General features: G+C 33.9%; 2 protein-coding genes and 1 long non-coding RNA gene across 4 annotated transcripts; 1 reads left to right on the forward strand and 2 right to left on the reverse strand.

Annotated features, from left to right (window-relative positions):
* The first annotated feature begins 771 nt into the window (after window positions 1-771).
* Window positions 772-2,976, forward strand: LOC105628017 (uncharacterized). Of its 2 annotated transcripts, none has more exons than XM_020676898.3 (2): window positions 772-1,287; window positions 1,504-2,976. In XM_020676898.3, exon 2 carries the CDS (start codon window positions 1,541-1,543, stop codon window positions 2,267-2,269), a length of 729 nt encoding a protein of 242 aa, XP_020532557.1. In that variant the 5' UTR covers window positions 772-1,287; window positions 1,504-1,540; the 3' UTR covers window positions 2,270-2,976. The 2 variants fall into 2 exon arrangements, with proteins under 2 accessions (XP_020532557.1, XP_012064704.1); XM_012209314.4 differs by having other exon boundaries at window positions 786-1,287; window positions 1,547-2,976.
* Window positions 2,977-4,114: 1,138 nt separating this feature from the next.
* Window positions 4,115-16,077, reverse strand: LIG1 (DNA ligase 1). Its single transcript, XM_012209313.4, has 17 exons — window positions 14,892-16,077; window positions 14,233-14,349; window positions 12,973-13,074; window positions 12,777-12,893; window positions 11,805-12,035; window positions 11,603-11,697; window positions 10,680-10,767; window positions 8,550-8,681; window positions 7,109-7,221; window positions 6,531-6,632; window positions 6,395-6,456; window positions 6,195-6,266; window positions 6,008-6,081; window positions 5,873-5,929; window positions 4,882-4,959; window positions 4,542-4,619; window positions 4,115-4,395 (listed from the first exon to the last, which is right to left on the reverse strand). Exons 1-17 carry the CDS (start codon window positions 15,717-15,719, stop codon window positions 4,327-4,329), a joined length of 2,415 nt encoding a protein of 804 aa, XP_012064703.1. The 5' UTR covers window positions 15,720-16,077; the 3' UTR covers window positions 4,115-4,326.
* Window positions 16,078-18,962: 2,885 nt separating this feature from the next.
* LOC149498864 (uncharacterized) lies at window positions 18,963-21,785 on the reverse strand. Its single transcript, XR_016320522.1, has 2 exons — window positions 21,008-21,785; window positions 18,963-19,265 (listed from the first exon to the last, which is right to left on the reverse strand). It is a non-coding gene; the product is annotated as an uncharacterized LOC149498864 (long non-coding RNA).
* Window positions 21,786-22,035: the final 250 nt, after the last annotated feature.

Below are 22,035 nucleotides of genomic sequence, written 5' to 3' on the forward strand. Positions count from 1 at the left end.
TTACTTACTCTGCATTTGATATAAAACGTGGAATCCATTTATAAATAAATTTTTTATGTTTGGAATGAATTCAAAATTGAAAATTCATTTAGTTCTATTTCTAAAATATCATTGATATAATAATTTTAAAAGGCTAGGAAAATGGAAAGTATTGTCATAAAACTATAAGTGACTATTCAAGTTTGTGAAATTTTTTTTAAAATTCAAAATTTTTTGATAGAATTTAATTTAGCTATACTCGAATCCATAAAGTTAGATTCTTCATTTTTTTTGAACCAAACAGAATTATAAATGAATTTTGTATAATTCGCTTATTCTAAATAAGGGGTTAAACGGTAGCATCAGCTGAGTGCACAGGTTGTAACATTCCCTTTCTATAAAATATGCAACGGAAAAAAAAAAAAAAAAAAAGGAAAGGGAAAAACGCGTCCTGAAGCTGTCTCTTATTCAGTTAATAATATTGAGAGTATGGAAAAGAAAAAAAACACAATAATTCATGCAAGTTGAAAAAATTATGAAAAACGCCACACAGACACAGTTTCTTCACATGCAACGGAAAAGTAGCTGTTCGAGAATTTCTAATAAGCAATCAAACAAACCCATCACCGTCTTCAAGTTTTTGTCTTTGAAGTTGATTGTCACAAAATTGACTCCAGAATTATACAGAAAAAAAGTAAGGAGAAAAAAAAAATAAACTTTTGCATAGTTTAAGGTAAAGATAAGCAAAATTTTTACAGTCCTTTCTTCCTATACACAAATGCACAAGCGTCCTTAAACGTACAAGTCATGCCCTAAAGAAAACACAAGACTCAAATAACCCATATACAGAGAGGCGAGAGAGGACTAGTCTCTGCCCCCGCTTTCACCGCTCATCTATGATTCTTGGATAGGTCGTAGGTCTGGTTTGTGGATAGAGCTTTAGATTCGGTACAAAATACTGACTCTAATACACATAAATAGAGAGAGAGAGAGAGAGAGATAGAGAGAGAGGGAGTAGGATTATGTAGAAAATTGGCACTGGTAGGCTTTTGGCTTTTTGTGCTTTTGTCCAACGCCTAGTGAGAAAAAGCAAATAGAAAACAGTAGAAGCAAGGAATTCTTATAAGAGCTACCTAAACCGCTCAAAAACCCCCCACCTCTGTCTTTCTGTCTCTCTCATTTCTATTTCTTTTTCTTACTTGAAAAGATCTTTGGTTAAGTCTCTTTGGTCAAGTACAGTGTGGTTGGTTAAGTATGGACAACCAAAGAAGTTCTCTTCTTGGCTGGGCTTATTATTGCCAAGGAAAGGTAACACATTTCTTCAATTTCATCTCTGTTATTGTCTCTTACAATTGGAAAGATAGTGAAGTCTAGTCCTTTTATTTGTTTTGGCATTTTTTAGTAGAAAGATTGATGGGTTCCTGTTCTTTTTCTTGTTTAGTTCTTTTTTTGGCATTTATAATTGAAATGGTTTAATGGGTTCTTGTTCTTTTTCTTGTTTGGTTCTTGATATTGGGATTTAAGGTCAAATTGTTTATGGGAATACTCTGATTTGACAAAAATGCAGAACATGGAAGAATTAAGGCATTCACTTTTGTACACTAGTTTGGAGCTTGAGCAAACAAGGGTAACAGCACAAGAAGAGCTAAGAAAGAGAGATGATCAGTTGATGCATCTAAAAGATCTGCTTAACAAAGCCATAAGAGAAAGAGACGATGCAGTGGAAAAATGCCAAAGACTTTTGTTTGAGAAGCTTTTGTTTCAACAGCAGCAGCAGCAGCAGCAGCAACAACAACAACAACAAAATGCTCCTCTTTCTGGAATTTCAAGCATTGAAGATGATCCCAGAAGAGCAATTGACTCTAACAATGGGTTTTCTTCATCAGATTGTGAAGAAAGCATTGTTTCGTCTCCTGTTATTGATCCAATTCCACAACCACCACAATTGATACCAAACACTGCTTCACCACCACCGTCATCTATAGAAATGATGCCTCAAAAGCCTTTACCTGAAAAGGGAAAGCTTTTACAGGCAGTAATGAAAGCTGGGCCTCTTTTACAAACTCTTCTTCTAGCTGGACCACTTCCTCAATGGAGACACCCACCACCGCCACTCGAGTCTTTTGAGATCCCACCAGTTACGATCCCTTCACCACCGCCACCGCAACCGCCACAGCTCCTCCGTCAAGACTCTTTACTAAACATTAATGGTTGCAATAAGAAAAGATTACTCTCTAATGGCTCTGACTCTCCTACGGAGACCAAGCATCAAAGAATACTTCTTCATTGACAACTAAAACAACATAATTTTATAAATATTATATATCAAAATTTTTAAATACCACTAAAAAGCTAGTGAGGAAATTGAATTTGGAGTGATGGGTATGTTGATGACTGATCTTGATCTAGCATTTTTGTACAGAAGGTTTGTTTTAGAGAAAGAGAAGCTTCAAGTGAGCTTTAGCTCACTGGTCTTCAAAATTGTGAAGTCCCAAGTCTAATTTACCAAAAAGAAAATTAAAGACAAGGGAAGCTATTCCAAGTTGACTGAAGTGGAGAGAAAGAAAGTTAGATGATGGGGTTGTTCTTGGCTTTTTTTGTGCCAGTTTCTTGGGTGAAGATTTTCGTCTTTTACATTTTGTTAGTTTTTGCTAAAATGATATGTGAAATGGAGAATGGTTTCTCCAAAATTGCTGTGGCATGTAAAATTGTAACTTTAGGAGGGGTTTAGTTTACTAATAGTTAGTGAGTAAGCTTGAGAATGGCAAGAAAAGACTAGAAAAATTTCAGATGATTTGGAATTGGGTGTGAAGTTGTTGGGACTGGAAGATGGGTAAGGCCAACAACCATAAGGTCTCATAGACCTGCTTGTCGGGTTTAGTGGATCCCACAAATCAGAATCAGGATCTACTACCGTTGTGATGTATGATTATATTACTCCTTTTTTTGAGGGCAACTATATGATTATATAAGTGCTAATCTTTTGTTTTCTTTTAATTTATTTTTATTTTATTTTTACCAAGTCATTTTCCCTCTTCATCAAAGCTTCTTTTTGATATGCCTATGCCCCACTGTTTATTTTTAGACTAAACTTTCATTTCCTTAAAGTAAACAAAATAATGTGAAGGAAGGATGTTCAAGTTGCTCTTCACATGCAATTTATCTATTATTATTAGTATTACATAACTAAGGGGAAGCAATGGTTTTCTGAAGAATAATGATTAGCAGAAAAAATTTATTAGTCTAAACAATGAATATTTACCGCCAACCATATGGGGCAAAACAAATAGCTTTGACAATTCAATTTACTCATCGGTCATCATCACTTCTTTTAATAACCTCTTCTTCCTACCCTTAGACCAGCAAGCTGGTAAAAGGGTAAAAGGATTGGTTGGATGTGAGTAATTATGTCTTTGTTGAGTGGCTGACTCTGTATGTAACGACCCAAAATCTAAACCTATTAAAAATTTAATCGGGACATGCTTAGTCTATTCAGCATAAATTTATCTTAAAAACAAAATTTAATAACCTCATTGAACGTATTATCTTAAAAAAAAAAAACCCTAATCCCCTTTTTTGCTTGATTTATATAAGTAAAAGAAATAACTAGGAATCACTTCAGGTTGCTATCTTCAGAATTCACACTTAAAAGGCAAAATAAATAAATAAAATAGAAAGAAAGAAAGAGAGAAACTTGGACAAGATATCATCAAATTTTGAGCCTAGGAGAAGTTTTGGAATGTTGGGCTGCAAAAACAGAAAGCAAATCCCTGACTGGAATTGTTTGGTCTACACGGCAGAAGCTAAGAAACAAGAAACTTGACCAAGGAAGATTAATTAATTACTCAAAAAAGTCGACTAGGTCTCCTATATCCATCTATCGTCTCTCCGTCAGAGCATGGTCACTCACAATAACTTAATTGGATTAGATTAAGAATCCAGTATGCAGTCTGCAAGTTGAAAAGCCCGTACAAACAGGAATTGAAAACAATTGCAACTAGGGCTGGAAAATTAAATCATTATCACAATTACAACCTATTGAAAGCAACATATGTTACAACTACATCAACGGATTTTGAGGGGCGGAGGAAGGAAGAAAAGTAACAAAAGACTAACTGAATGTTAACAAATCGAATGATCAATGATCAAATGATTTTGCTTTAGATAGATTGAAGAAAATTTTAGTTAACAGATAAAACTTGAATCAGATTGAAAATTTTTCATTTTGATATATGCCGCACCATGCAAAGATTTTGCATTCTTGCTTTCAGTATTAAGGTCAAAACTCACAAATTGTTAGTATCTACAAATGCAATGCTGCTCATCTTTACAGGGAATCCCTTTGCCTCAATCATCATCGACGTCATCTTGGACCTTTTTATGATTATTATCCTGATTCCTGTACAACTGAGCAACCTGGAAATACATTACAAAAGACATTAAATGGAAAGAGTAAACAGAGCAAAAAAGTTCAAAACTAACAAAGACAGTTTACTTTTCCTTGTTTGTCATATCTTTCAGTCTAACATTAACAATATCAAGCAACTTGGACAGTTTAATACCTGCTCGGACGATGTAGCTTCCTCTGGAGACTTGTCCTCCCGGACACGTACTAGACGTGGAAACCGGAGAGATATACCCTAAAGCAATAACCAAAAAGAAACAGAATGAGGTTAATTCTTTCGTTCAACAAGGAAAAAAACAGCTAAGAGAAACATATAGAAATGCAATCCTAAATAGATTGAAATGCACTCTTTGTTTCATGAAACTATTTGAAAAAACCAAATGGTACAGTATGCCCCAACAAAACATCCGAACAACAACTTAAACATGCATTGCAATCATAGACGGTGAAAGCATGGAAACAAACTACATGATCTAAGGAGATGAATTGAATTCAACCTTGTCTTCTTCCACTAGACCAAATGCAGCAGGGTGAGCAGGACTAATAGTCAAGTCTGCAGCTTTCACCTCCCAAACCTGCATTTTTTTTATAATGATGATGACCACCACCACAAACATAACAAGTGCAAAATTAATATCCAACAAATAAGGAAAGGAAACAAAAAAAATTGAACAAAGAGCAGAACAACAGATTTGACTTCTACATGCGATCTTTTTATCTCCCAGTTTAAATTTATTTTTCCTGTCCTTTCATTTTCTTATTAGCTAGACATAGTTAATAACCTGCTACTCCTGGAAACCACATCACTTTCCGAATGCTAAAGTTTACCAGAACTAAATTTTTGAAAGCTTGTATTGATGTGTCCCATGCAGCCACTTCTACTTTTCAGTTTCATCAGAAATTAGCCAAAACTCAAGAGCGTGATAATAAAAGAAAAGTTTTATTTTGCATGGTGCGAAGAGTGTTAGCATGAAACATGTCCTTGTCTTTATGGAAATTAACCATCCATATGCAGATTTAAGGGTCATATTCATATGTTCTGGTATACGTTCCATATTCAGTAATCCCATATATATCATGACCTCAATCACATCGATTCATTTTTGAATCTCTATACGTGCAATTCCCTCAACACCAGAAGATATTTTCGTATTTACATATATGTTGGCCTAAAGCATATACTTCCATATATGGGTCTCACGGATAATTTCATTACCCTCACGAGCAAGATCACGTCCTTCATTACGAGCTTGTACACATGCTTCTAGAGCTACTCGATTAGCTACGGCACCAGGTGCATTTCCCCAAGGGTGCCCTAAAGTTCCTCCACCAAATTGTAGTACGGAATTGAGTTGATGTGAAACTAAAGCAAGGAATTCTACCAGCAAATTACAAAGTAGATAAGACAAGTTTAGACAAGAAATGGGAAACAACCTCACCAGGAGTGCAAGAGCAGAGATAAGTGTTCTTAAAGATGATAATTATTACCTCACTAGGCTCGAACCACACATCTGGATTAATCTTGTCTCCGTACCTATAGTATGACTGTAACCAACAATAAAGTTAGAAATGGCAATGTAATAATAATCCCACTGTTACAATGAAAAGGAATGAAAACCTCACCTTTGGCTTGGCAATCATTTTAGAGCGAAGACTATTAGATAGATTTTGGAGCAGTTCGTCAGAAAATCCAGTGCCTGGCCATTATATCAAGGATTATAAGAAACAAAAATGAAAGAAAATGAAAAAATAATGGCCTTTTAATTGTTTAAATAACTCAAATAACTGAAGAGCTTTAAAAATTACACACCTATTTTGCATATGCTTTGGTACTCGTCCTTATTGTGGTCATAACAAGCAAGAAGAAAGGCGCCATAGAAACCTAAAGCCAAACATAGATTTGTGAACAAAATATTAACATTATTAACATGCAACTTACAGTAATACTGTCTGGTAATTTGTATGAGACATAAATGCATCCCAGCTTAATTCAAATAAAATGGTAGTTACCTGTACGTTTACCACGACCGTGGAAAGCAGCAATAGGTACAAGATCCAGTGCGTCTCCAAAACTGCAAAGCATAGCCCACCATGAAAAACATATTCTGTTATAATGCATAAAACTCACACATTTCTTATACCTCACCTTTCCATGTAATCCTTCTTCAATTTTAGCCAGTTATTTGATCTCTTTGAAGGCTCATATGTAGCATCTTTATTCAATGTTTTGATGATCAAACCCTCACAACTGCAAACAAAGATGAATCAATGACTGAAGCAGGAAAAAAAAAATGAGCATGCAAGTCATAACCAACCCTAAGCCAATTACATGCACCCTTTAGTCAAAGAAACACCATGATCCAATAGAAAATGGATTCACATAGCAAAGTTATGGTTAATTCATCGAGAACACAAAAAGAGATGTCCATTTAAAGATTTGATAGTTACTATTTGACCTAATCAACTCTGCTCATACAGAGATAGAAGGCCATATAAGATTACACAAAGACAAACACAGGATGTGACTTGGCTAGTTTGATATTCTAGAGCTCCATGCCCTAACACTTGAGCTAAAAGCTGGAAACTACCGAACTTCTCATCAATAGGATGAAATAATTAAGACATAAATACAACAGGAAACCATAAACATGTACAAGTGAGTATATGCTAAATTTTATCCAATTTGTTGCACACTGATAAGTGCCAAAAGCATGAGATCACAACCTTGCACCAATAGCAGCATCAAGGAATTTTTGAATTTCTTCAAGATCATTTGATGTTACTGCTGTTGCAAACTGAAAAAATCCAGGGTCCTCCTCAAATGATTCATAAAGCCGCTGCACAGAATCAGAGCAAATATAGATAAATAAGTATTTACTGATACATGAGATCAGTTACATCCAAAGTAAACTTATTTGTCAGCAAACATGCAGTGATTCAAAGAATGCAAAATACCAATATGCTTGGACCTCCATTACCACTTATAACTGCATTTATAAATTCATAAAAAAGGTCAAGCCCTTTAATTGTTCTTAAGAAAATATCATATAAATGAGTTATGAGCAGATGGTAGCACATTTCTTGACTCATAAGGACTATTCGAGAATCCTCCATTTCGTGTCTCCAGTCTCCAGCCTCCACTCAAGGATATTTAATGCTCTTAATTGCCTAAAAGGTTTGAAGGCTAAAGACCAAAGCCTTTTGTACAGCAATACAGCATGATAGAAGTAACATTGATTATAATCTTTTTCAGGTCCAGTTTGTTCTCAACAAATTATGATGGGTTAATGTATGTTCTTAGAGAAATAAGTATGAAACAATGCATTTCGCCCCAAAGAAATTGGGGGAGCAAGCCTCAGGATTAGGTATGAGCCTTCTGAGATTTAGGCTTTGCTTTTAAGAGATTAGGCAATATCATGGTGCACATAAGATTAGTTCAAATAAAACTATTCAAAACAGCTAAACATACAAATATCGTTAACAGCACGCAGAGTAATTCTCACAACCATGTGCATATATATATGGTTAACAACACACTTGCAAGCAACTTAATCAACTTGTAACAACTTGATCAGCTCACAAGTAACTTTAAATAAGTACACTCTAGATTGTAACAACTCAAACGTTTAACCACACCACAAATCATTAAGCACCCTTTTCCACCACGGCACGCCAGTCCTAAAGTTTTCTTCCAAATGGCTCTCTCATGGTTGATTGCAGTAACAATATGGTCAATACAATTGATTGCTTACACTAACATATCAACAAGGAGAATTGCAAATGGTTAATAAATAAAAATCTTAACTGAAAAAGAGAAAGAGAGAAGTTTCAAGCCTTGCACTGATGAGGTAAATATAGGAAATGTTACTGAATTCCATGCAATTTAACAGCAGTGTCGAACATCAGCAGCCATAAGGCATTCAAGTAGATTTGGCAATCCTACCTTGGCACAAAGTTCAAGTGGACCTACCTATCCTACCCTAGGCCACGGTTCAGATAAAAATATTCATGGTATATTCTACATGACTGCAATACCACTGACATTTCAAATGATAAGACAACCACTTTCAACTTTTTATGGTAAAAGAATAAAAACACTGAACTCAAATGCTTGAATAAACAAGGAAATAACGAAAAGAATAAAAAAAAGAATGAAAGAATGTACCTGCCTACGAACTTCCAGTTGTTCCTGAATAAGTTGTTCACCATTAAGATACAACACATCAAAGGCGAATATGCAAACATCAACCTTGATGTCACTCACTGCAACATTTTTGCGGGCCCGTTTAATGAGGTTCTGAAACAACATAGACCCACAAAAATATTATCTATCTCAGCTCGAACTCAAAGAGCCTGCATTCCAACTATGTTGCTACTAAAACTGTCTTTTACAACAACTCAAAAATAGACGCACAAATACAGTAGAAGTTGTTCATACTGCACAACTAAGGCACACAACGGAAAGATACATTAAAAAACAGATGACCATTCTTGAAAATAAAGTGATTAAAACTTTTGAAAAGCCATTTAGGCTAATAAACAAATCCAAAGAATTACCTATCTACAATTTAGTGCAACTTTTGATTGGATTTCTATGTATAGGCAACTGAACTAATGAACTTGAACTCATTTCATATGGTTGTGAACTTATAACAAACCAAACTCAAAAATTCTATACATGAACATTGAGTTGATCATCTTCAAGCTTGAGAAAAATAAATTTTTATCTAACCAAACTTAAACAGGAAAATACTAGGCCCAATTTAGTCTGCGAATCAGCATTATGTACTGCAAATAAAATTGTGTTGTCTGACAAGACTACAGTAATGTTGACCAACGTGAATGAGTACTGCTGTAATGCTCAGGAAAGCTAATACAAAATTCAGACAAGTTAACACAATATCTCTTACCAAATAATGGTAACACATGATTATGGTGTCAAAACATGGTTTCATTGTTTTATAGATATCTTTTCTTTTCCCCCTTTGAAATATTGGAATCATAAGTTAGAACTTTCATTATGATTTCTTTGACATGGATATCCTAATCGAATAGAATTTAATAATCCAAATTAAATAACTGAGCTGTCAGTATGTTTACTCCACTCATTTAAGCACCTAGGTACTTTGCATTCCTATGAACTGATTAAGACTGAAAAGTGATACGGCAGAGCATAGCATAATATGTTTAATTTGGATAGTTATCAAGAATTCCTTTAGTGACAACAAATAAAATAAATAGTTATGCCAAGAACATAGGCACCTAAAAACGAGACAAAACATTGTAAGGCTTCTCTCAATCCCAAGACAGGAACAGTTAATCAGATGCTTTACCACCTACATGAGCAGCTCACAAAAAGCACAAAGCAATAAAGTCGTGCAGCTTACTAAAAGAATTAGTTTTTTGTCTAGGACGAGTTTTGGATTTTGCAAACAGGAGGTTATATATTGAAGTCTGATTAAAATAAATACTTAGTTATTTGCCTCATAGCCTAAAAATAGGTCCTTTTTATGCTTTCATTTTCTGTCATTTACAGAATCTGAGACCAGCAAAATCCCTCTGCAAAAATCAACTTTTTAACCTTGACAAATTAGATAATGACATCACATGCTAAAAAGTAATATTAGAATTTATTTTTTTTATTTTTTTTTTTTTTGAAAAGAAAGAAAATCAACCATGCTGCTGTTATAGCTTTTGCAGTCCAGAAGATTTTTGTTCTTGTGAATAAAAACAAAATGTTGGGCAAAGAAGTCCATTCTAACCCTAGTAGAAGATCATTCTGTTGATAAAATATTGCACCACTACCAGTGGTTATGGAAAAGGAAAAGTTAGTTGTCTCATTTTTCACCCATTGATTGGTTCATTTTTCCATTGATATAATTTCCATATTAGAATCAAGTTGCAATATATATAAACAACTATTCACTTTCTAAATTTGGATTCTTTATCCACAACCAATTCCCATTTAGGTTAAGGTTATCTTCAAAAACCTTTTAAAGTTCTAGCTACAATCTTTCCAATTTTTACTCTGTTAACCAATTTTCTAATTCTAGCTACTGTGTGCCTCCATCAACAATTTCACAAACCTCAGATCATGTTGCTACTTGTTTGCCTCCATAAGTGAATAATTATGATTTGCAGTATTTTATTTTGATTTACTTGTGTCAGGAAATATAAGAAGAAAGTCGAAGAATTGGCCAAATAATATTTGACAAATTACCATTTGAAAATATTAAAAAAATATAATCTAAAAAAGGAGCTAAATAAATAAATTAAATTTAACTGAACAAGTCACCTGAAAGGGCAGGATTTTCCTTTCTTCTCGGTTGTAAGCAACTATTTCACAGTCCAAAACAAATGATTTTACAGCAGGCCTCTTTAATCTGAGAACAGAAAGCAAACATCAGCAACTACCAGGTACAAACAAATAATAGCAAATCACTTTAAACAGCCAGGTATAGCAGATAGAAAACTTAACAGCAATAAACCAGCAGTATATGCATGGGATTTTGCATCTTGAGGCAATAATATATTTACAACATAAATAATTAAAGTTGAGACCTCAAATTACCCAGACAAGACTGCATCTAAAATCCTGGATAAGCGAGTACGAACATCTAAATGAAAATTTTCAGACCAACATTTAACATTCATGCAACATTTGATAAGAGGATGGTATACGCCCATAACATATAGAATATAACAAAAAATGGAACAAGCATTGCAAGTTACTATTCAATATTGTTGCTCAAACGAAAACCAAAAACAAATAAAAAGAGTGAAAAAAGCTTCAAAATTACAGTTAGAAAATCTGTAGATGTAGCAAAATGGGGGAAAAACGATTGTTAAGGATTAGTTGTAAATAAAACTCCATTAGGAGTTAAATTCCTAATAGGTTTATAGTATCTTGTATGTGTGTATATATATATATATGTGTCCCTATTGATGAATCAAAAGCAAGAAAATATTTTTCCACATTAAATTCACAACAATAGAGAAAGCACAGAAACCAGTTTGAGCATTCATGTGTTATCATTCTCTTTCAAAATGGATGTTATCTTGGGTTATGAAGCTCCTGAGCTAATTTAACTTTCTATTCTTGGGTCATGTTATCATTTAGGGTACCTTTTCCTACATCACAAATCCCTTAAGAAGCCTCAAACAATATTAGCCCATATCAAGCGAGAATAAAAGCCCTTTTGTAAAGTATGAACCCACCTTGAAATCGTAGAAACAACATCAGGATATTTTCCAGTATTCCGCTCTGCATTCCGACTATATATCTCAACTGAACCATTCTCCAGGTAATGTATCTGAATTGTAAAAATGAACTCATCAAAATAATGAAACTAACAACTTTATTTTGAAAAATGACTGGAAACAAAAATAGAAATCAGAAGCACTGTAACTAAATTATCACCTGGGCACGTTCCCCATCATACTTGTATTCACAGGTGAAAACCATATTCTCAAACTTATTAATTATCTGAGAAATACTTGTGACTGAGTTTGCAAGCATTGGTCCAATTGGGACACCAAGTGTAAAGCTACAGATATTGGGAAGGTTCCACACTCCATCACTAAGAAGAGCAGGTACTATTTTATCATAGACAGGAAGTACAGAGTACACTTGTTTAACAATCTTTGCAGCCTGTTACAATCATAGTAAAATATAAGACCAATTCAAAAGCACATTAACATAGATTGATCAACTTTCAACTGTTGAATAGATATTCTTTCAATTACAACTGTCTGAGCCCTAATGATCCAGAACTTCTATTCCTTACATGCTAAAAAACCTTAAAGATGAAAATTGACCACGAATTTGATCACTGATCAATCTGTCAGACTACCATGTCAACCAAACCATGCGCAGATTTGGAAAAGGAAAAGGTAAAATGAGGTCAATAAGCCCAATTCTACACAAGCTGATAACAATATATCCTCCATGGCTGTTAATCTTATGTAGGCTTTCAAAACATGTCAACCTTTGGAGCATTGACAAGCCACCGACCATACATAATATGCTGTCTCTAGATTTTCCTAAGCCTTTAAAGATGGTAGCATAATTTCCATCACGGACAAGAATGCAAGCAGTATCATTAGTGGATCTTCCTCGATGTGAAAAGGACACCAATCTGTCATACTTTACCCTAAAAGATCAGCCACTCCTTCATCTGAACTCTCTATCATATGAAATATTAAAAAACTAGCATACCCTTATTTACTAACATATCCTTATTTAAGTACATATGTAATTGCGTCATCCGACTTTCTGGAATATTAATAACTAACATGGAGCTTCACGAGGAGAGAATCAAGACTGTGAGTCTTTGTACTTAAGGAGAGTGAATGTGTGAAACATTTTCTTATATTTATAAAACAAAATCACCTCTTCTAAAGGAGACTTAATGTCTGAAGGTGGGGTGGAGCATTTGGCAGTACAAACAGCAGCTTGTCCCAGTGCAGCCAAAAGAGTCTTTCCTGCCAAACTGATTCGCAATTTTGCCTGTGAAATGAATGCCAAGATATGTGAACTAAGAGAAAGCAGCAAAGAAGCAATATCCAGAAATTATTCAAATTAGAACCTGAAGCAGACGAATTAGATACAGAGGTTCACAGTCAGCGGCTGCAACAAGAAGTGCCCTGACATGATTCTTTTTCTTATCTTGACTATCCTTCCCAGATTCCTATTAAGATTGAACCAAAAATAAGAACAAGTTAATTATAAAATAAAGCAATTTTTTTGAATCATCTCGACAAAGTCCTCATTCATTCTTGTCCTCTGTGTACTAATTTTCAACTGGACTTATCTTCATTATTTTCAGATATTATTTGTTTTTCCTTATGCTATAAATTATAATAGCATTACAGTGAAGAATTTTTAGACAACAATTAAGTCAAATGTACTTCATGTTGTTTGGATAGAAACAATCCTTAAAAAGCAATTAAGATATCTTATTTGACAATTGAGGGGGAAAGAATAAGAGAAAAAACTGAAAAAATTGCTAAGATATGCAATATGCAGAACCACGGAGGGTGATTTCTTCAAAAAATGCCGCCACATAAAAGCCAGAGCATATTCACATAGCACCCATAACAGCTTCTATATCAGCTAGCTGATCAGGCAATTCATCGAATATACATATACCATAATAACTAAATGATACTTCACACATTTAAAGGCATCTTATTCAAATTTAATAATTTATTGCGTAAGCACAAATCATCAAACATGTAATAAAATATCCAAGAGTATACAATTGGAAGCAATAATTCAAATCTGAAAATTCATTAGCAGTTTACTTAGAACACAGTATGAATTTCAAACTCTAACGATAACAGAAAGAGCAGTTTTTCACTAACAATTTTGCTTCAAACATGGAAAACTATGCTCCTGAAGCCATTATATTCAATTTTTTTTGAAGGGAAAAAAAAAAGATAAAGGGTACAAGATATAAGTCATGACGTCATAACTGAATACCAACCCAACAAAAGTGGGAATAGAATTTGAAACTTCTTGGTTATCAAGGCCTCAATCTTGAGTCCTTGCCACTAGACCAATGCTTCATTGCTATACTCACTAACTCGTTTACACCTGCTCATTGATTTGATCACCATTATGATAATTTTCCATAAGCACAATCTCACCACACATATATGCAAGAGAAAATTTGTTTGAGAAAGAATTTCCCAATCAATAACAAAAGCAACTCATGCAACATAACCAAAATCGCATTTTACCTGGTCTTCAAAAAAAAAAGTAATTAAAAAAACCCATCTCATACAAAGAAAGAAGCACAAAACTCACTGAGGTATGAAGTTCTCTAACTTGAGAGTGAAAGTACCTTGGCAATCATCTTGAAGGTACTAAAAACCTTGGCAACTGTTAATGGATCAGGCTTGCGCATCATAGACTGTGATGAACGGCTTTCTTGAGCAACAAGTCCCAAATCTCCTACAACCTGCCAGTTAAAATTAAACATATATGAGAGGAAATAAGCTTGAATAACAATCCCAAGTTAAATTAAAAGAGGCTGAGGTTAATAAAATTCTAAAGAAAGATTGTGAAAGAATCATATAGCCAACATCAGATAAATACCAGCCAATAAACCACATAAAATCAGTTGTATGTAGAACTCTTGGTACAGATCACATTGAGAAAATAATTTTTAGGATAAATAGTAAGGCTAGTTGCACGTGTTCATCATCTCAGAAAAATGCACATCAACCCTGCCACTAACCAACACTAAACCACATAAAAAAAAACAATGTCACAAATATAATAAAATTTAGAGATTCCTGATAACTGTCCATCCATTATTACTTTCATGCTTTCTTGAGACTTGATCAAACATTTTCCGCTATTGCTTTCCCTCTCATTCCTTTTCATCTAAGAAGTGCATCTAAGTCCAAATTCACGCTTAATTAAACTAATCTAACCAATTGGAAGATGAATTCAGCGCAGAAATCATATACTAAAGTTATCGGTTCTTTTTCCACTTACATCTAATCGACGCTTGACTTGATCAATATTCCTCCCAAATGCCTCCGAAAGTGCCTTCATAAGTATTTGTTCTCCAACGCCCAGCTCCACTCCTTCATGCGGGGGAGCAACCCTGTTCCCCATTAGATATACTAAAGCCAGTAAATCATCAGGCGTCGTATCCATTACAGTTCTCAACATATTGCAGGCCATGTTAGTGATCAAAATCCTTCCACTCTCTTTTTCAATCAACTCAAAAGCCAAACAAGCAAATTTAAAAGGAACCTTCTCGCCTTTCTCCCAAAACAACACTGTCTTGGGGTCAAATTCCATTGGAGACTTCTTCAATGACTCAATCTTTCTTCTCAACTCTGCAATTTCAACACGCTGTTTCTTGGTGGTGACGAGTGGTAAACTAGGTTTTTCAGAGCTAGGGTTTTGGGGTTCATTCACCAATTCTTTATCCACTTTAGATTCGTCTATTTTATTTTGAGATGGTGGTCTTGAGTCAGGGATTGGAGGATTCTGCCGAGGTTGGGAAGAATTTACGGTTTGGACAATGTTTCCAGTGCCTGGACTTTTGCGTTTCTTGGGGGTGGAGGTGGACTGAGACTTCGACTGGGATTTATTCTGGCTGGCGCGTCGTGCATTTGCCATGATAGTGTCGAAGGCGTTGGGGCGAGAGGATGACATTGTGGACTTAGAGTGGGAGCTTACAGAGAGATAAAGGAGATTAGAGAGAAAAGAGGAATTAGAGGAGGGGTAAGAGACGAAGAAAGAAGAGGGGGAAATAATACGGTGAGGAAGAGAAATGAAGGATAGAGAAGAAAATGAACGTAGAGAGAGCATCAAATGGAGAGAGAAGAGAGCAGGAACGGTTAGAGTTGTTGGGTTTTTATACTGACAGAGTGTGTGACTCCGGACGGCATGCTAGGGACGCTGAAGGTGACTGAAAAAAAATGGCGGGAGATTGGTTCCGATTTCCTCAGTATTTTCCTTCTTTTTCTTTCGGCAAATTGTCTATATTACCCCCCATTTAAAAACATCACCACCCTGCCGGCTTTTTCTTTGCCCTCACTCTCTCTGAAGTCTCAGACTCTCAGTCGCTCACCGCCGCCTTTGCGCTCACCATCCCTGAAATTGCCAGCATATGACTAAGTTTTGTTTAAAAGTCATCAATTGGACTAGCCACTTGAGATAAACCTAGGCGTTGTCGCACAATTTATTTGAGGACAAAGTCTTATAGCCAAATATTTAACTATTATATGTTCTCTATTTAGATTATATTTCATATTTAGTTTATTCTTTTATATTTATTCCTAATTAGCTTTTTTTTTTTTTTCTTTTGGAAAATGCAAACTGGATTATATATTACTAAGATCAAAATGCAAAGCATAACAAATAAAGTCAGGGGGAGAAGAACCTCATTCCAAGGATTCAAACATAGAAACAGCAATATTGATATATTTGCGGATTACTGATTTATTTTTTACCAATATTGATATTCTCTTAATTTATATATATATATTTTTGACATTTTATTAATATAAAAACTTAATTTCTAAGATTTGCTAAGTTGCTGCTTTTTCTAATCCTTTAAGTCTTACTATTGATTTTACTAGCAACATACTCGTGCTATGCATGATTAGAAAAAGTAAAGTTGAGAAAAAATATATATAATTTATAGAAAATTATATAAATTATAGATTCTTTAATTTATAATTCTTAAACGAAATTTCTTTTATTATGCTATTAAAAATATTATAAAGATATATAATAGTAAAAAAAAATATGGCGTGATTTTTTATTATAAAATAAAAATTAGTAGATAGACATGTGTTCAAGAATATGGATTGAAAAAATTGAAATTTATAGAGATAAATAAAAAAAAATAAAATGAAAGATGGTAAAATTCATTAATTTGATTTATTTTAAAATTAACATAAAAAATAATTAACTCGCTATTTCATTAAAATACATGAATCAATAATTTATTTTAAATAATTAAAGGTAGTATAAATCTTCAACTTATCATGTTTTAATACTATAATTGATCAATTATATTTAACATAATTTAATTTAATAAAAAAATTTTAAATTTTTTAATATAAAATAATAATTGTCCATATCAAATATATTTTTTTGAAAATAAATTAATTTATGATTGAATTAAATCGTCTTAAATGTAATTGATTAATATAACGTTAGAGAATTAATAGTGTGCTAAGTAATAATTAAGTCATACACATGTCATTAATACATTAATATATCAATATATTAAATAATCAAATCAAACCAAATCAAAAACAATAATTCAAAATAAATCCAAACCAAATCAATACATTAATACATTAAATAATCAAATCAAACCATGTCAAGTGGAAGCTTAATTGAAGGAATATACCATATGTCAATTTTCCAGGGAAACAATGCTTGCTTTATATATATATATATATTGATTTGCCAAAATATTTTCACGGATGCAAAGGAGAGTGAATAGTTCCAATTCATTCTTGTCAAAGTTCACCACCAATTACATGAGAAAGCCTCGTTCAAAGATAATCAAGAGGACTAGGACGCAACCAAGTAGGCCTAGTGTCATCTATCAAGTAGGCCTCAGCCCCCAAGCATTAGTTTCCTATTAAGAACTTCAATGAGAGTTTATGAAACCTAACTCTACAAATATCATATATGTTGGGCCAGCTTCACTCAAACTTGTTAGACACAACGCAACATTTGGACCGGACTAAACTTAAGATCAAACCAAGCACTGAAAGCTGTACAAGTTTGAGTTTAAAATTCAATTCAAATTTTTTATTAAATTGATATTTAGTTGAGTTTTATTTGATAATAATATTTATAAATTACAAAGAAAATAATAATTTTTAATTGAAATTATATATCTTTTTTCAAATCGCTAAATAGTTTAATACGAGGAATACAAATAATAATTACAAAATATGAGAGCATTTTATCAATTAAATCTTGGCCCAAAAGGACGTAGGAGAGGGTTTAGGCATGGCCACCAGCTTCAAGTTAACTAAACTGGAAATAGAGGTTCACAAGCTTGTTGAAGTTCAAAGGAAGGTGAAAAACATACTTGATAGTCGACATGGTCCTGAAATGATGGTCCAGTCTGATTTGGATCGATTTAAAAAAATGTAGTTAGATATTTAATAAATTATTCAATTTTTAATTTTCAATCAAATATGGGAAGCCGATTATAAACAATAAAAATAGAAGGATTATTTTAATTAATTATTCAATTTTTAATTAAATACGAAAAGTAAATTTGTTTGATTTTAAATTAAATAAATAATCAAATAAAATCAAATATAAAATTCAAATTTGATTATATATATATATATATATATACCAACAAAACATTAGGATCGTGACAAAAACACAATTTAACAAATAACAAAAGATACCAACAAGATTTTATCAAAGTTTAGGGCAACAAAATACCAACAAAGTATTACACAAAATTTAAGGTTCCTGCAACCTTAACCTGGGATCCCCAGAATTAAGTCAGAGTGTGGAGGGAAAAGAGAAAGATGCCGTCAACACGGACTTAGAATGTTGCAAATTTAAGCAATAAGCAATTTTTATTTAGATACAAAATCTAAATACAATATTTAAATAATATTTATACTTACAAAGAGTTTTACAATTAGACTTTCTTCGACTCTGAATGCTCACGATGAACTGAGAATTGAGAGGAAAGAGGGATTTCTAATAGAGGTAGATGTAAAATACTGCGAGATATATATATATATATATATATGGAAAGATAAATCGATTAATTAATCAAATATAAAAATTCAAATTTTGATTGTGTATATTAAATCAAATATGGGAAGATAATCTATCTATATTTATATAAATAAATAAAAGTTGAGCCCTAAAAACTTACATGGCATTATTTTAGAGTATAAAAGTGCTTATGTGGAAATATTAATGTCACGACCCGATTCCATGGGCCGGACCGGCACTAGGGCCCAGGTAAGCTTAAGGCCCTCGAGGCCCGTAGTAAGCCTGAAACACTAAAAATTTACTATCTCAATATAATTTTCAACGTTCAGCCCATACTGGTAGTAAAATAAACCTCAAGATTCTATTAAATCTCGGCCCAAATTTAAAACATCTTAAACATTTACAAATTTCTCTGCTTATAATACACTATATTTATAATATAGGCTCACAAAATGATTGTATCTATACTAATATTCGACTAAAAATATACAAATCTTATAACTGCGGAGTTCACTAACAAATGAATACAGATAAGCCTTCGGACGTTTATCTAATTAATAGATCAATACTAAACTTAGAGAACTCTTTTCTAACAGTGAAAGAGCAGAGTTATAACTGGGACTTAGAAAGAGCTACTTCCTGAAAGATTTAAACAAAAAGAGATGTAAGATTATTAATGAATAATAATTATTGCACAACACACACATTCACACAAATGTATAAATATATCAATCTAGTCATCCGACTAGTTATATGCTCACACAACCAGTCACACAAATGACATATCACCAGCACTCACAATTATTAACATCTTCATATAATCACATCACGTGGAAATTGGTCAGTGGCGTCACCGAAACCCCGATGAGCCGTCCTCCCACATGGCTCATCCTCTCACATGTGCACCAGGGAGCCGAACCTCCATACTGGCCGACCGGTCTAATCCTCACTTGACCAGCCCTCTCATTGTTTTCCATTCTCTCTTTTCTTTTCCATACCAACAGGAGGCAACCCGGTCGTCTCCATCAAATCTAGATCATCAGGCGCTCACAACAGGAGGCCACCCTGCGGGCTGCGATCAAATCTAGATTATCCGGTGCACCCAATAAAGAAGCCAACCTGTGGTTAACGGTAACGGTAGGTGCACACGGGGGCGCCGATCTCCCATTTACCCGGCTAACAGAAACAGAATCAGGATCCATATAACAGAAACAGTCTCACAAACCCATGGTGACCCACTTCATCCCAATTCCACACAAACAAAGCACAGCAATAACACAATACAATTAATCAAGCATTTCATTTAGAAGCAGACATATGGATCAACTGAACATTGTAATGCAATGCACAATTAAACATCCATTCTCAAATGCAATTAAATAATTAAATAAATAATCTTAACAATAACAACAACGATAAAATAATAATAATAATAATAATAATAATAATAGACAATGATAAGGATATGGTAGATAAAGCACTTTATTTATTATATATCGAATTGTAAAAATTATCTAAATAAACTTATTTGTTATGTTATCAATTAAAATTATTCTAAGTTCTACCGAAATTTCGGCAGCACCTCCCCTAAAAATGGGACTACCAACCTGTTTAAATATCCTAGCAACACTAAGTATCATTCAATCAACACACACTGCCCATCCATCGGGCAATTAAACAAATTTATTTCTCTTCCTCCATCCAAAATAATCACATCAATATTTAATTGTAAATGTCAAACTGTAACTTACTATATAACATTAAGTAAATGAATAAATAAGCAATAAATGAAAAATAGCTTTTTGCTTAACCTCCACAAGTTACTAGTTAAACTATCTAATATAGACCCTTAACAATCATATAAAACTATAGCTTAAGTATTCAACAATCATCAACTAAATTCGGAGTTTTTCGATACCAAAATTATGCATTACACATTAACTAATCAATCTCATAAATCATCTAGATATAATACATATTCACGAACCATATAAGAATATTTATTAAATCATAAGCTTAGTAGAATTACATACCTAACCGCTCTTAACCGACTAAGCACTCATTTTACTTTTTCTTATGCATAATCAACTAGTTTTAGGCTAATGGCTATCTAAATATCTAATTAACTATTTCCAATTTATGTTTCACGTTTGATTACCAACTATTAACTTAAAGGACTTAAATTCTAAGTTTCAAAATTAATTGTATTTTACTAAGGCAAATAGTGATTTTAATCACACACTCATAATCTAATATTATCACAACTCTGATAATTATATTCTAGGTTCACATTTTCCTAAAAATTCTTCAACTAATTCACAGCATAATATTATAAATTTGGAATTTACACGAAGAATTAGGAACGGAGCCTTAGAGCGTACCATTTGAAATTTGGGCGAAGATTCCACGATCAGCACGAAGAGAAGAGAATTCTGCCTCTCAGGGTCTCGCCGGAGTGTCGCCGGCCGGTCACCGGAATGCCGCCGCAGGCAGCCGTGCACGATGGCCGGAAAACCGATCTTGCCCAGAGTTTCACAATTCATGCACCCCTAGCCTCAAAATTCCATCAAGAATTCGAATCCGTGCTCCGATTGTTGATCCTATGCTCGATTTGGCCTAAACCCTCATCGACTGAAGTTGAGTGCCGCCATCAATGGTGGTTTCACCACCGGAGCCCCATCGTCGAAATCAAAAAATGGGAAACACTCGCCAGACCAAGAGGAGTTGATCGACGGTCCTCTAGCTGACTGAGTCCACCGGAAACGGCGAGAGTCGGCGGAGAAGCTCATCGTGCGGCGTCCCGTTTTCCAGTCGCATTCTCCCTCACTTCGGGCGCCACCTCCACGAAGCAAACCTCCAGTTATCTTCCTCCCAATGTACTCTACGTGTTGGTATCAAGGCTCGCCGGATTTGGTGGTCGGAAGCTGGAGATTGGAGGAGAGGCAGCGAGGTCTCGCCGAAGAAGAAGAAGAGGAGAAAAGAAAAGAAAAGAAAAGAAAGAAGAAAGGCGGGTCTAGAGACTTCTGGGCCATTCCGGTTCGATTCGAACCGGTTTGGTCCAATTCAGTAATTTGACTCAATTTCAAAGATATTAATTGGTTTTCTGGTCTGATTTGATTTATTTTAATTGTTTTGGTTAGGTTCTAGAACATTTCCTCAATTTACTCAATAACAACAATAATAATAGTATTTGATTTTAGAATAATTAATTTTTATATATTCATAATAGGTTAAATTACGGGATTTCGTATTATTTCTCAAAAAAAAATTTATCTGTTTACGATTTAAAATTTTCGACATTTTATTTGGGCTTGGGCCCAACTCGTAAAACTTTGGGCTCAAATTAGAATTGCTCGATCCTACCGACCCATACTATCAAAAATTCAGATTTTTGATTTAATAAAAATCC

Source organism: Jatropha curcas, chromosome 1 (genome assembly GCF_041381405.1).
Source record: "Jatropha curcas cultivar XTBG-Jc1 chromosome 1, XTBG_Jcur_1.0, whole genome shotgun sequence".
NCBI lineage: Eukaryota > Viridiplantae > Streptophyta > Magnoliopsida > Malpighiales > Euphorbiaceae > Jatropha > Jatropha curcas.